The sequence below is a fragment of the Delphinapterus leucas genome, chromosome 4 (genome assembly GCF_059928025.1).
Source record: "Delphinapterus leucas isolate spDelLeu-1000000601 "Yukka" chromosome 4, BTC_Dleu_Yukka2, whole genome shotgun sequence".
In the NCBI taxonomy this organism is placed as follows: Eukaryota; Metazoa; Chordata; class Mammalia; order Artiodactyla; family Monodontidae; genus Delphinapterus; species Delphinapterus leucas.
This window is the reverse complement of record NC_143132.1, coordinates 54,312,009-54,326,839: the sequence shown is the minus strand read 5'-3', so window position 1 is coordinate 54,326,839 and position 14,831 is coordinate 54,312,009. Positions and strand designations below refer to the sequence as shown.

General features: G+C 39.3%; 1 protein-coding gene across 1 annotated transcript; it reads right to left on the bottom strand.

Moving 5' to 3' along the window:
• Positions 1-2,574: 2,574 nt before the first annotated feature.
• On the bottom strand, positions 2,575-3,559 carry CCDC54 (coiled-coil domain containing 54; the record flags this gene model as incomplete). Its single annotated transcript, XM_030760696.2, is given in 2 exon segments — positions 2,575-3,078; positions 3,080-3,559. Coding segments are annotated over 2 exon segments (984 nt in total), but the record flags the coding sequence as incomplete, so codon positions are not given.
• Positions 3,560-14,831: the final 11,272 nt, after the last annotated feature.

Genomic DNA, 14,831 nt, shown 5'->3' with positions numbered 1-14,831 from the left:
AACTATTTGCTCACATGTAGTTTCAAGTTGAGTTGCAATTTTAATGAGTCATGTGAGATCTCATCTAAGTGATGATAATAAGTATTTGACTCAAGAGCAAAATTATCTTTCCTCACAAGGAAACTAATGTGAATTAACAGAGGGTAAAACAGTCATCTTCTGGGAAATTTGAGATCCTGAGAAAATCATGTAGTGTACCTCTCACTTTCTCCTTCTCTAACATTCTTATGTAGGTGAAAAACAGGTTAAAATGAACATGGTGGGGATCCCTGAAGAGAAAAATGAGATCCATAGAAGAGTTAAAATGATAGCCCAGGGCTTCCCTGGTGGCACAGTGGTTGGGAGTCCGCCTGCCGATGCAGGGGATACGGGTTCGTGCCCCGGTCCGGGAGGATCCCACATGCCGCGGAGCGGCTGGGCCCGTGAGCCATGGCCGCTGAGCCTGCGCGTCCGGAGCCTGTGCTCTGCAGCGGGAGAGGCCACAACAGGGAGAGGCCCTCGTACCGCAAAAAAAAAAAAAAAAAAAAATGATAGCCTGTCAGTACTTTACATTAATAAAATGCTTGGTGGCTTTTATTTCCCACGTTCCCTACTGGCTCCACTCCTGTGCTCTTGTTTTTCTGTACACTGCCCTCTCCATCTCCTCCTCACCTTCCCTCCTTACTACAAGGCTCCTCAACTCTCTTTCTCCTCTGATACCAGGAGCACTTTTTATATTGTTCTTTGCTGCCCATCCCCATCTATCGTGCCTTAGAGTTGTGTGTACGTGTTTTGTTTGTGCCATTTGATGTTATGTGTCTACAGTACAGGGAATGTCTTCTACTTTGTCTTTTGCCCTCCACTATCCCTTGCTATTAGTAAACACTGAAGAAATATTTATTAAGTGAATATAATGATTCCCTTTTTACAGATGACAAAACAAAGGTACTTGAGACGAAATAATAAAGCTTGCAAGTGTAGAATTTAAGACTGTTCAGAACTAAGGTCTTCTGATTCCAGGCTCTTTTCCTAAACTCTTTGCCTCTCTAGAAACATCAAGCAAGTGCAAAGGGGGAACATAGGGCAGTAAAAGTGAAAATGTGCATTAATATAGAGGCTCAGGTGACCCAGGCAAATACCAGTTGAGTCACTTTTTACTCTCCCAGTAGCCACTTGTAATGTCATTTGCCTGTGTCATGGCCGACCTTCCCTAGTTACTCTGATGCGAGGGTCACAACCAATGTGCCCAGCTAGAGCTCAGCTGTTCTTTACGGATATCGCTGATGGTCAACATAGACATAGAGTTTGCTGGTGCCTTTACCAAAACGATACTTTACTTTGTTGGCACTGTTAACCCATTGAAAACAAACCCATTTAATAGATAGTCTTGCTTTAAGTAGGTATATGATAGGATCATCCATGCTGCCCCTATCACATATTGACATATTTTAAAAGTTATGTGCACATCTTATCTGTAAATTTGTAAATAAGGATAAAATAAAATGCATTTTTGTAATGAAAAAGTTGTAATGTATAATGACAATGAAATGAAAAAGTTGTAATGTATAATTATTACCACACTGGCACCAGATGATGTTGTGTCTTCTTATCCTACTTCTCCCTTTGTTTCCTCTATATTCACCGTAGTTCCTTTTTCCTCATTCGAAACTGGGTTGTTCTTAGCTAACTGCCGAAGCCCTCATTTCAAATGATTAGCTGAGAATAGTTTAAAATAGTACATTTTCCAAGGATATTTGTAGTTTAACAGCATATGACTGACTATTGGTAGATTTCATTTACTAACTTAGTGGTGAGGAAAACATTTTTTTTGCAGTTAATTTGCATGATATTTAGAAAAATTACATTACAGTGGCAACCACCTATTATGTCCAAAAATGAAGCACACACCCTGGATATGTAGTATACGGTTCATGCAAACAAAGGCTGTCACATAAGAATCTATGGTGGTATAGTGTTGAGATTGAGATTTAACTTAGTTCACAAATCCAGACTCAGATTTTCCCTTTTCCTCTGCCTCAAACCTGCAAGATATGGTATTTGTCTCATTTCATGAAAATGTAAAAATAAAACCGCAATACCATAGTCACCTTTTCCCCCCTTTTCTAATTGTTTGATAGAGACGAAGTTGAAGTTGAAAGAAAACTCCCATTTTTGGAATAAATATTTTCCTGGCAATAACTTGTCCTTTCAGTGCCTTTCATTTTTTATAGCTCTAACTTTAGTAACCTTGACAGTGGGTATCTTTTTCACTCTATCCTCTTTAAAATTTTGTTAGTAGAGTCTGTCTCTAGTATCACGAATCTTATCTGCAAAGGCCACTAAGATAAGAATGCATAGAAAACTGACGCGAGGGCTACTAAATGTGTTTCTCATTCCTTTGACCCCTTTATTCTTTGCCTCCAATTATCTATGAAATGGGCGCTGGATGAGTCCTCATGAATTGCCTTTGAGAAAACAAGAAACTTGGCAGAAAATGCATCATGATTGTCCAATGGGATGATATGCCTCAACTTACTTTAGACGTAAAGAAACTTTGCAGACAGCCAACCCATAGTGAGCTAACTACCAAGGAGTTCACAGCAACCACAAAGATGTGTGAATGCTTGGAATGGCCAGGTTACATTTATTTTGTACCAAGCAAAGCAGAAAATTACTCTGTAGTCGAGTTACTTCCTCTTTTGAGGAACCGAAAAGACAGTAAATATAGTTGAAAACAGAGAGACAGATTGTGGTCAAGCTTACAATAGGCCCAGTGAGTGGACAATATCTCTGGGTTATGACTAGTGGTTCCTCAGGAGGGATGGCTGGCCTACAAAGAAGCTACTGGATGAATTTCTCTAACTTGGTTGCACTAAGGAAAAATCTCCACTTTCCTCCATGGACAAAAGTTAGCTTGATCCATGTATTAAAGTCTGGGTAAATACAAATATTTGACGTTGCTTTTTGAAAGCTTCTTAAGGCATTTTAATGATTACTTTTCTTCAGAGCTTTAATTTGGGGAGAAATTGATTTTTCCTCAAGATGATCAGTGGGCTTGGGATAACTGGGCACTTTCTCTGGTTCTGCTGAGATTTCAAGAGTCTGTAGAGGCCAATGTGTTCTTCAAAGTTTCTGGTTGTATGAGTTTGTGAAGAAGTTCTATGATCTCTCTATCCTTTTCTCTATCCAGAACCTCTAAACAATGTACATTGGAGCAAGAATTCTGGTTTTCCAATTCTGTCACCTTTTTCTTTAAAGCATCAATGTTTTCCTTCAGAGAGAAGATATCTTTAGTTATTGTGCACTGTTTGTCTTCACTAACATTCATTCTGGTTTCCAGTACCTCCATTTGCTTCTGATAAAAGTCAGTCCTTTCCTGGATTTTTGGTACTGGACCCACAATGTCAGTCACTTGCCTGAGGATTTCAATCTGGGCAGTTTTAATATCTCGGAGCATTACTATAACATTCATTTCTTCATCAGCGTTTACGTCATCTTGATCACAATCATAGGAAATCATAGTTGGATATCTAGTTGAATTTGGGTGCTGGTTCTTACATGTATGGTAAGCATTTTTTTTTCACGTCGTTATTGCAGTATAATTGCTTTACAATGGTGTGTTAGTTTCTGCTGTATAACAAAGTGAATCAGCTATAACAGATACATATATCCCCATATCTCCTCCCTCTTGCGTCTCCCTCCCACCCTTCCTATCCCACCCCTCTAGGTGATCACAAAGCACCCAGATGATCTCCCTTTTCTGGTAAGCATTTTTAAGACATTGTCTGATCTTGGAGAAAGTTGAATGCCACATCTGCCAAGCAGCAGCATTTACCCTTTTTTGTTTGTTTGTTCGGTACGTGGGCCTCCCACTGTTGTGGCCTCCCTGTTGCAGAGCACAGGCTACGGATGCCCAGGCTCAGTGGCCATGGCTCACGGGCCCAGCCGCTCCATGGCATGTGGAATCTTCCCGGACCGAGGCACGAACCTGTGTCCCCTGCATCGGCAGGCGGACTTTCAACCACTGTGCCACCAGGGAAGCCCCAGCATTTACCCTTTTGGTGTGAAGTTTGTACATCTTTCGTAATGAAACAAGAGACAAGGTGTTGGGAAACCTGACCAAAATTAAAGAAAGAAGCAATGTCAGAATGAAACGGTCTTTCTCTTACTATTTTTCCGGTGGCATCCTAGAACGCCCTATGGAGAACGTCAAGGGCAATAGTAGGCACCCTTCGATGATTAGCTTCTTACAGGGCGGTCCAACTGGAGAGCTCTGTGAAATAATGGGCAATTGCATGGAATCCCTCATAGGCTGACCTGATGCTGATGCCACAATGGCTGCTGGCTTAGAATATATTTAACCTTAGGGCAGTAATTCTCAAAAGTTTTGGTCCAGGACTCTTTTTCACTTGTAAAAATTGAACACCACAGAACTGTTGTTTATGTGAGTTATACCAATCGATATTCCATACTAGAGATTAAAACTAAGAAAATCTTAAGATATTAATTTATTTAAAAAATAAACCCATAACATGTTAACATAAATGACATATTTTTATGAAAAACTAATTATATCTTCCAAAAGAAAGAAATAGTGAAAAGGGTGGCATTGTTTACATATTTGCAAATATTTTAAATACCTGGAATACCTGGATTAATAGAAGACACCTCTATTCTCATATCTGCTTCTGCATTATATCTGTTGTGATATGTTGTTTTGGTTGAAGTATATGAAGATATTATGGCCTCACAGAGATATATAAATGGAGAGGGTATTTTAATGGCCTTTTCAGATCATTGAGGTTTTTATTCTTTGCTACTCCACCAAAATTTGACAAATGATAATTGATTAGAAGGTAAGTGTAATGTGTAATCTTACAACAGAATAATACTGTTACATTAAAATTCATTGGTCTATCTTCCATTTTTAATAGATGTGTAATATCATGCATTGGTCATTTGGAAAATAATGATTCACTGAATTATGCAGATCTTTCAAATGGTAACTCATTTTATTATATAATATCAAAATATCACATTCATTAATATCACCACCAGTCTCACCAGAAAAGTCTTTGAGTATTGGCAAGAAGCCAAGCTCATGGTGGCAGATAAAATTTTCTGAAATTCTAATTTTAGCTTGAAAAGCTTGAAATTTATTAAGCGTGTTAGTTGTTTCTCTTGAAGTGACAGGCTCTCTATATCCTTTTTTTTTTTTTTTTTGCAAAAATGCTTGTCAAATACCCAAATATGAATACCGTAGTTTACTGCCAGTTTTTCTTTCAAAATGATGTCCCATGAAAAAAGCAGCTACTTCAGTTTGTAACTCAGATAAATACTTTTCCTGGAGACAACCATTATATTTCTGTAAGCAGCAGAAGTGCTTCATGTGTACTTCTCATTACATCACATTTAATATTAAAAAGACATACTGAAGGTTGAGATTTAATAAAATGTAAAATTTTTACTGCTTCATCAAGGACATTCTAGAGCTAAACTGGCTTTTTCTTGTATGCATTCTTTTTTTTTTTTTTTCTCTCTCTGAGTGGAGGTGAAGAATACAATCACTATTGGTAGCTTAGTGCCATTGCCTGGGCTTGTGCTAAGGTATCAGTTTTACCCACCCTTGCTTTTGCAAGGCAATTTGGAAAATTAAAATGACATGATAACCCTGTCTGTCAAGGTATAGTCCCACTTTATTAAAGAAGATATTCCTTCTTGGATCAGTGCCAGTTCCAACCGTCTTCTAAATCACTCTTTCTCATATTTATGCTTAAATGCAGGGCCAGCTTCAGCCTAGGTTTTGGTATAAACTCTGAATTTAGGCAAAAGTAATTTAAGAATTTTGGGTCATTAGTGATATCAGGGATTTTGCTTTACTGTCCTATCTTTGAATTGTTCTTTAGTAACTTTTCCAAAACTTCTAGAAACCTTTCCAAACTCTTGCTGAAAAAAAATGTTCCTATCACAGAAAGATATTTGGAGCCAGAAAAGGTAGTGTTCAAAGCTGTCCCGTTTACCTTGGCCAAGGCCATTTTATCCATCAAGCACTACAGACACTGTGCTTAGGACCTATGAAATTTCAAGGAACCAATAAAAATAAATATTTTAGAGCCAGAAAGGGGAAAAAAAAAAGAAATCGGGCTCAGAATACTAAAATCTGCAAGATTGAAACAATAAATGTTTAATTAAATATCTCCAAAGTGTACAGTTATATCATCTTCATTAATTGTTAAATTAGTATTAAAATTTCATTACATTTGGAGGCAATTTGTAGATTAGGTATTCTTGCTTTACAGGAATTCCCAGTTAAATTAGAGGGATTGCTTGTAGCAAATACTCCCTTCGGGTTAATAACAGCTAAGTCTTATTGGCTGCATACCAGACATTGTTCTAAATATTAGCTTATTTAACTGTAATTCATAGAAGTCAAATAATTTTCCTTTCTGCTAAAAAACGGGCAGAGTCAAATTTCAAATCCTTACATTCTAGCTCCGGGGTCCGTGTGTTTTTCCTCCTACTGCCACACAAACCAATACGATAAAAATATATATTTGTCAACTCAAGAGAAAGATAGACATTTCACTTTTTAGAAAAAATACACTATATATTTATTTAAAAAACTCATTTTGATTAAATTTTTAGAAATATGAAAAAACTAATTTTTTGCTTATTTATCAAAGCTAATTGAAGCAGAACTTTGTAAAGACTTTAGAAGTTAAACTATCTCTAATTCGAGTAAGTAAACATGAACATTTAGAGGCTATTCTTGCCTTATTGTAGTAAAAGTATAACAACTGTAATAAAAAAAGACTTAAAATTTTTCAACTAAAAATATTTATGTATACTGATTATTTTTATAAAACAAAAATTAATCTAGTAGATTTGATGCAAACATAAACCTGTCTGGTTTCTAATTACTTACCTATTAATGTTAACGAAAGGAGCCTTAGCCTATTTGGGGTTTGTTGGGCAGTGAAAAGCTGTAGTGGGAGAATACAAGCCTGTTGATCAGGGTCAAGTTGTGAGAGTAGTCAACACGTGAATGAATAATGGGAAATGAGCTGACCCCCTCTCTTCATGTTCCTGCCAGAGATGTGGAGCCATTTAGGAGTAAAATAACATGGCAGACTGGAGCCTAGTTACTGACTCTTACCAAGGAAAAATGTCCTTCAGGAGGCAGGCTTTTAAAGGAATGGTATTTGGAGCCAGAAAACTTAGAGTTCAAGGCCCTCCCATTTATTAACTCTGTGCTCTTAGTCAAGTTACTAACTTGTCACAAGACTATAAAATGGGATAATGACAATACTTATTCCATAGAGTAGTTCTGAGGATTAACAGTGCTCAATCTTTGTAAACTCTTTTCCTGTTCCTCTCTGACCATCTTCTTCTTACTCTTCTTTCAAATGAAAGAGGAAATGGTGAAGAGTTTTAAACTTTAGCTCTGCTCTCCCCGTCTCTCAGTCTGCCTTTTATTCCTCTCCTTCAATAAAGAGGCCACTGTACCATCATATGACCAAGACATAAAGCATGTGCTGCTCACTGTTCAAAATCTACAAATGCAGATAAAGCATTTGGATTAGGACACCAGAATGCAGCAAACAAGGCCAAACAAACTGGCATTCTGTCTCCTAGTACAGCTATTATAGCTAGCAAAACCAGCTATGGTGTCAGACAGCCTGGCATGTAATAACCAATGGAGAGATGGCTCTAATAATAGATAATCTTATTAATGTTTAAAATGCTGGTGTTTGAGTAAGTTAACTATAAATTAATTACGGTAGAGTCTTTTTTTTTAAGATTTATTATTTATTTATTTGGCTGCATCGGGTCTTATTCGCGGCACGCGGGATCTTAGTTGAGGCATGTGGGATCTTTTGTTGTGATGTGCAGGCTTCTCTCTAGTTGTGGCGTGCGAGTTTTCTCTTCTCTAGTTGTGGCACGCAGGCTCTAGGGTGCGTGGGCTTTGTGGTTTGAGGCACGCAGGCTCTCTAGTTGAGGCACATGAGCTCAGTAGTTGTGGCGCACGAGCTTAGTTGCCCTGTGACATGTGGGATCTTAGTTCCCTGACCAGGGATCGAATCCACATCCCCTGCATTGGAAGGTGGATTCTTTACCACTGGACCACGAGGGAAGGCCCTATGGTAGAGTCTTTATTTAATTAAATTAATTAATTAATTAACTTTTGGCTGCATTGGGTCTTCGTTGCTGTGTGCAGGCTTTCTCTAGTTGCGGCGAGAGGGCGCTACTCTTCGTTGCAGTGCGTGAGCTTCTCATTGTGGTGGCTTCTCTTGTTGTGGAGCACGGGCTCTAGGCACACTGGCTTCAGTAGTTATGGCACATGGGCTCAGTAGTTGTGGCTCGTGGGTTCTAGAGCGCAGGCTCAGTAGTTGTGACACACGGGCTTAGTTGCTCCGTAGCATGTGCTATCTTCCCAGACCAGGGCTCAAACCCATGTCCTCTGCATTGATAGGCAGACTTTAACCACTGTGCCACCAGGGAAGTCTCTCTGGTAGAGTCTTGATCATCTATATAAAATCACCCCAATTTACATCTTTTTTTTTTTTTTTTGCGGTACGTGGGCCTCTCACTGCTGTGGCCTCTCCCGTTGCAGAGCACAGGTTCTGGACGCGCAGGCTCAGCGAACATGGCTCACGGGCCCAGCCGCTCCGCGACATGTGGGATATTCCCGGACCAGGGCACGAACCCGCGTCCCCTGCATCGGCAGGCGGACTCTCAACCACTGCGCCACCAGGGAAGCCCTACATCTTTTTTAATATGCTTTTTCAAGTTGGGAGAGAATGGGGTAGAATTATAGTTATCCTGCTAGCATTTGGGCATTATTTGTACCCTTTATGTTACACCTACAGTCATCTACTATTACTCGTGTACCCTTAGTGCTTGTGACCATGAAAAATTATTGCAAGTCTTTTTCTTCCCCCACAAAATTTGAGGACCAGGTTTACCAGAACTTGGCCCCCCGCCCCCCGAATATCACTTGTTACATGCAGAGTGAGATAAAAGACTGAGAAAACAGGAACCATGAAGGTCTTTCTGATTTGACCAGGGTGTCTGACCCATGGGGATAAGAATGTATTAATGAGAGAGCACTAACCCAGTGTTACACAAAGGAACAAAGCTGTTTTCTTCTTCTTTTCTTTCTTTCTAGCCATGAGGAGTAGGAGAGAATGAGAGTGAAATCAGAGCTGTTGTGCTAGATCACGACAGGGATGGAGCAGAAAGCAAAGGTATGGTGTTGATGAGATAGGCAGAGCCTGACGCAGTGATGCAACACTATCAGCTTCATGAAGTGGTAAAACTGAGTGACATTGATAAAGCAAACTGGTTAGAGTAACACATGAGGTGAGGGGGCCACTTCCATTCTGTGGTGTCAATAAATGTTTATGATAACACTTTAAAATCATATGAGGACTTCCCTGGTGGCACAGTGGTTAAGAATCTGCCTGCCAATGCAGGGGACATGGGTTTGAGCCCTGGTCCGGGAAGATCCCACATGCCGTGGAGCAACTAAGCCCATGTGCCACAACTACTGAGCCTGCGCTCTAGAGCCCGCAAGCCACAACTAATGAGCTGGTGTGCCACAACTACTGAAGCCCTCACTCCTAGAGCCTGTGGTTTGCAACAAGAGAAGCCACTGCAATGAGAAGCCCATGCACCACAATGAAGAGTAACCCACGCTCACTGCACCTAGAGAAAGTCCGCGCACAGCGACGAAGACCCAACGCAGCCAAAAATAAATAAATAAATAAATTTATTTTTAAAAAATCATATGAAACCAATGCCAAAAGAATATGATGTCATTAGAGAAATGCAAATCAAAACTACAATGAGGTATCACCTCACGCCAGTCAGAATGGCCATCATCAAAAAAATCTATAAACAATAAATGCTGGATAAGGTGGAGAAAAGGGAACCCTCTTGCACTATTGGTGGGAATGTAAATTGATACAGCCACTATGGAAAACAGTATGGAGGTTCCTCAAAAAACTAAAATTAGAGCTACCATACGACCCAACAATCCCACTACAGGCATATACCCTGAGAAAACCATAATTCAAAAAGAGTCGTGTACCGCAATGTTCACTGTAGCTCTATTTACAATAGCCAGGACATGAAAGCAACCTAAATGTCCATAGACAGATGAATGGATAAAGAAGATGTGGCACATATATACAATGGAATATTACTCAGCCATAAAAAGAAATGAAATTGAGTTATTTGTAGTGAGGTGGATGGACCTAGAGTCTGTCATACAGAGTGAAGTAAGTCAGAAAGAGAAAAACAAATACCGTATGCTAACACATATATATGGAATCTAAAAAAAAATAAAATGGCTCTGAAGAACCTAGGGACAGGACAGGAATAAAGATGCAGATGTAGAGAATGGACTTGAGGACACGGGGATGGGGAAGGGTAAGCTGGGAGGAAGTGAGAGAGTGGCATGGACTTATATATACTACCAAATGTAAAATAGATAGCTAGTGAGAAGCAGGTGCATAGCACAGGGAGATCAGCTCGGTGCTTTGTGACCACCTAGAGGGGTGGGATAGGGAGGGTGGGAGGGAGACCCAAGAGGGAGGGGATATGGGGATATATGTATATGTATAGCTGATTCACTTTGTTATAAAGCAGAAACTAACACACGATTGTAAAGCAATCATACTCCAATAAGGATGTTAAAAAAAATAAAAACTCAAAGAAAAATGAATAACAACAACAAAAGAGAATATGATGAACACCTCTAAGGAAATGATGGAATGATAATTTTGATAATTGGTAATGATAATTTAACATTTCACTGTAACTAAAATTGTGTGGTCTGTTTCTGGAATGCCCTCCATATATATATATATATATATATATATATATAATATTTTATTTATTTAATTTTGGCTGCATTGGGTCTTCATTGCTGCACGGCTTTCTCTAGTTGCGGCGAGCAGGGGCTACTCTTTGTTGTGGTGCGTGGGCTTCTCATTGTGGTGGCTTATCTTGTTGCGGAGCACAGGCTCTAGGCATGCGGGCTTCAGTAGTTATGGCACGCGGGCTCAGTAGTTGTGGCACATGGGCTTAGTTGCTCTGTGGCATGTGGTATCTTCCCGGACCAGGGCTCAAACCCATGTCCCATGCATTGGCAGGCGGACTCTTAACCACTGCGCCACCAGGGAAGCCCCCTTTGTTTTTTTTTTTAATTAATTAATTTACTTTTGGCTGCATTGGGTCATCGTTGCTGTGCGGCTTTCTCTAGTTGCGGTGAGCGGGGGCTAGTCTTCGTTGTGGTGTGCAGGCTTCTCATTGCGGTGGCTTCTCTTGTTGCAGAGCACGGGCTCTAGGTGCTTGGGTTTCAGTAGTTGTGGCTCACGGGACCCTCCATATATTTATTCTGCAGTCAAACTTCTACCCATCTTTTAGGAGACATCCTGATAATACTTTCCTTGTTCTGTCCTGTTCTGATTCTCCCTGTGATCTTACCAGTGCTACCGACCTGTTCTGTGTCCCTACCCAGTAGCACTCAGCATAGTGTATCATTATTGTTGGTGTGCCTATGTCCTCTTTAGATTGGGAGCTCCTTGAGGGGAGAGACTTGCTTTTCAACTCTGTGTCTCCAGTGTCACAAAGCCTAACATATAGTTGGTGCTCAGTATATCTTTATTCAATGAATGAATGAATGCATGCGTTCATGCACTTGTGAGTGATTGTCAAGGTATCCAATGGGTCCCTCCTGCGCCCATTTCTATGGGTGGCTAGGGAACATATTGCTTGCTTCATAAAGGTAATCTATGATAACTTTTTTTAGTTCCTGAGGGATCATTTAGCATTTTGGGACAGGGATTTAATAATTTCTTCCCTGAAGACCTGAAACAGTTAAGTAGCATGAGAGGTAAACTGAGATCAGGCAGATGGAGGTAATTATGAACCTGGAAACAGCTAAGGGGTGGATAAGAGAGAGCCTGGTAAATGATGGTAACAGCAGTGGTGTTAATGGCACTGATCCTACAGGTGACTAAGGTACCCAGCATACTGCCCCTCTGCAACATATGAAGTTTTTTAGGCCTCCAGGGAACTGCAGGTAATCAGCATATTCTCCAAGTCTCTGTGGAAATGCCTGCGAATGCATTTGTCATGAACTTGGGTACACAGGCACTTATCTCTTTATTCATGTCATCTTATATTCTGAACTCCAGATTTACAATGAACTCTCTCCAGCTTATCTAGACGTACTCTTCACCATTTAGTTCCAGAACCCTGGGGACACATTAGTATTTTATGTAATGTCTCCACCCCGTCATCTTCCTCCAGTTCTTTCTGTTATGCTTGGCTCTCCCTGGTAATGTATCATATTAGGTTGCTCGGTTTCTGTAATTCTTAAGTTCACCTCTTGGTTTCCCTTCTCAGATATTACCTTTAAACTTCTACTCCCTTTAGCTGATGATTGACACTCTTTTTACAGTGCTTTATAAGCCCTGATGTGCACAATTGATGTAGCCATTAAAATAAATGGCTCGAGAAAGCGAAGGAGAAGTGTTTTTGCTTAACCATTCACCTTCCTTTAATGGAATCAGTGAATAAATCCAGTGAGTTAGTTTTTAAACACCTCTGTTTTACTGAATTTATATCATTTAGCAGAACTTTTTGAAAATCATTATATGATGAGTGCTGCCCAGTGTTAACTTTCTGTCTTGTTCCTGAATTGCTTTGTACTTCATTTAGGGAACCCCGAAAATTAAAAGGTATGGAATACATAGTGATCACATAGGAAATAGGGATTTAAAATGTAAACAAATACAGAAATCATAAAGTGTAAAAACTGAAGAATGTTAATTTTCTCACTTCTAATTATGAATACTGTACAGTTTGTGGTCTTGTCTTATTTGGGTCTGTTAATATATTAGTAGAGCCTTATTTAAGAAAACTTCTGTTCTAGTGTTTGGCTTTTCACTTGTAATGATGCTTTATAGTACTTTGGATTACAATATCCAAGGAGCTATCTTCTTTAAAGTTTTAAAGATTATAATGTGAAAGATTGCACTGGCTTTCCTTCATAGTACTCACCTTGAAAGACATCTGTTTTTATGGCATTTTATGTTTCTGAGGGAATTTGCGACAATGTCTTTGTGAAGTAAATGTGTATTTATCCCTTGGCTTTAGTTTTCCTTCTGTTATTAGTCTGTTCTCTGCCTATCTTGGGCCTATTACTGCCTATTCTGTTCCATAAGAATGAAACAATAAGAACAGCATAATGCCATGTGCTGTTACTAAAAGGAGTGTCATAAGGGTTAACATGAAAAATTTTATTACATCTAATTTTTAACTTGATATAATATCTCTTATTTAAGAACTGTAACTATTATTATTATGCACTATTTCTGCAGTGTTTTTCCTTCAGGAGTTTGATTTTTAGAATCATTTCCTCTCTCTGTTTAAAGCTACCTTCCTCCTTCCTCCTGTATGGGTTTGGATTACAAAGATCTTATTTAACTTTCCAAATGTATTATTTCTCCTTACACACTCTGATTACACACAAAATGGAAAATGCTGGAAGGCAATCATAGAACTGAAGGTTTTTTCTCCTCCTTCTTTACCTAGGCTTTGACAACTATGATCTAAGGGAAAAAGTATTTAGTCATTGTTTTAAATATTTATTGAAGGTTCCCTCTACCTGCCACCCCTCCCCACCAAGAAATGTGTATTGCTGCTGCAACTGCTTCTGTATGACAAAAACCAACTAGAGTATAAAAGGTATATAGGAATGCTTAAGTATAAGATTGAAAATTTGTTTTTCTGGGCCATTTCTTTCAGGAAATTTGAGGTCTCTTTCTGGTGGTCTGAATGTAATGTAGGTATCAAATGACAAGCTAAGAGTGATAAAGCAGTTCTATTAGACACATATTTCAATAATTTTCAGCTTCAGTCTTTGGCACTAATGGCTATGATTCTCACTGTAACTTGTAAGAATTAATTACCATTCATTCTATTTATGTCCCCAAGTTTCTCCTCCATGATGTAGTATAAAATGATAGCAAGCTGGTTGAAGTTCCTGGGCAATTTACATATTAGAATAGGTAAAAAATCTTTATCATAACCTCCACTGGGCTTCACATTTAAATTTTTCAATGGCACTTCAAAAGAAAAGAGATGTTTCTGGAAATCACATTCTTTGTTGGTAGAAAGTAGAGCTGAAATCAAATGAATGCCCAGGCTCACTGTTATGATTGAGAAAGTGACATAACTGCTTAAAACCTAGTAAAACAAAACATCTTAACTTTTTTTTGTATTCCTTTAATAATCCTATGAAAGCTTTGCATGCTTCCTTAGGAAACAGCATATACATACAATTTTGCATATAATTTTAGGTGATTCACAGACCTCTGTCCTCTCCCCTGCCCCCTCAGGCATTTATGGACATAAATAGTACCATAAATAGTACCTCAGGTTAAAATTCCTGACTGTAAGAGAAGGATTATTCTGGCACCAATACCTGTTTGTGGGTGTTTTGCTTCTAAGGGGTCTGGGAGCTTCGAGGTAGTTTGGTTCCAGACCTTAGACTGACTATGTGAAGTGCTGAAAGTGAAGGCCATTAATTATTAGGGATCAAAGGCGGGAGAGGCCAGTGGAATGCAGTGACTTGGGAGGTTTCAGGATGAACCTTTAAGAATGAGCGAGATCTGGGTAGATTAAAGTTAGAAGGGTCTTCCAGGTTGTATGAACCATGAAATCAGGGTCTCTGTCTGGTTTGTTCTTCACTATGCCTAGCATGGTGCCTCCTATATGCCCCTAGGCTTTCAATAAATATTTACATAGTGCTTTGTGACTCACTTCTACTGAAGAGC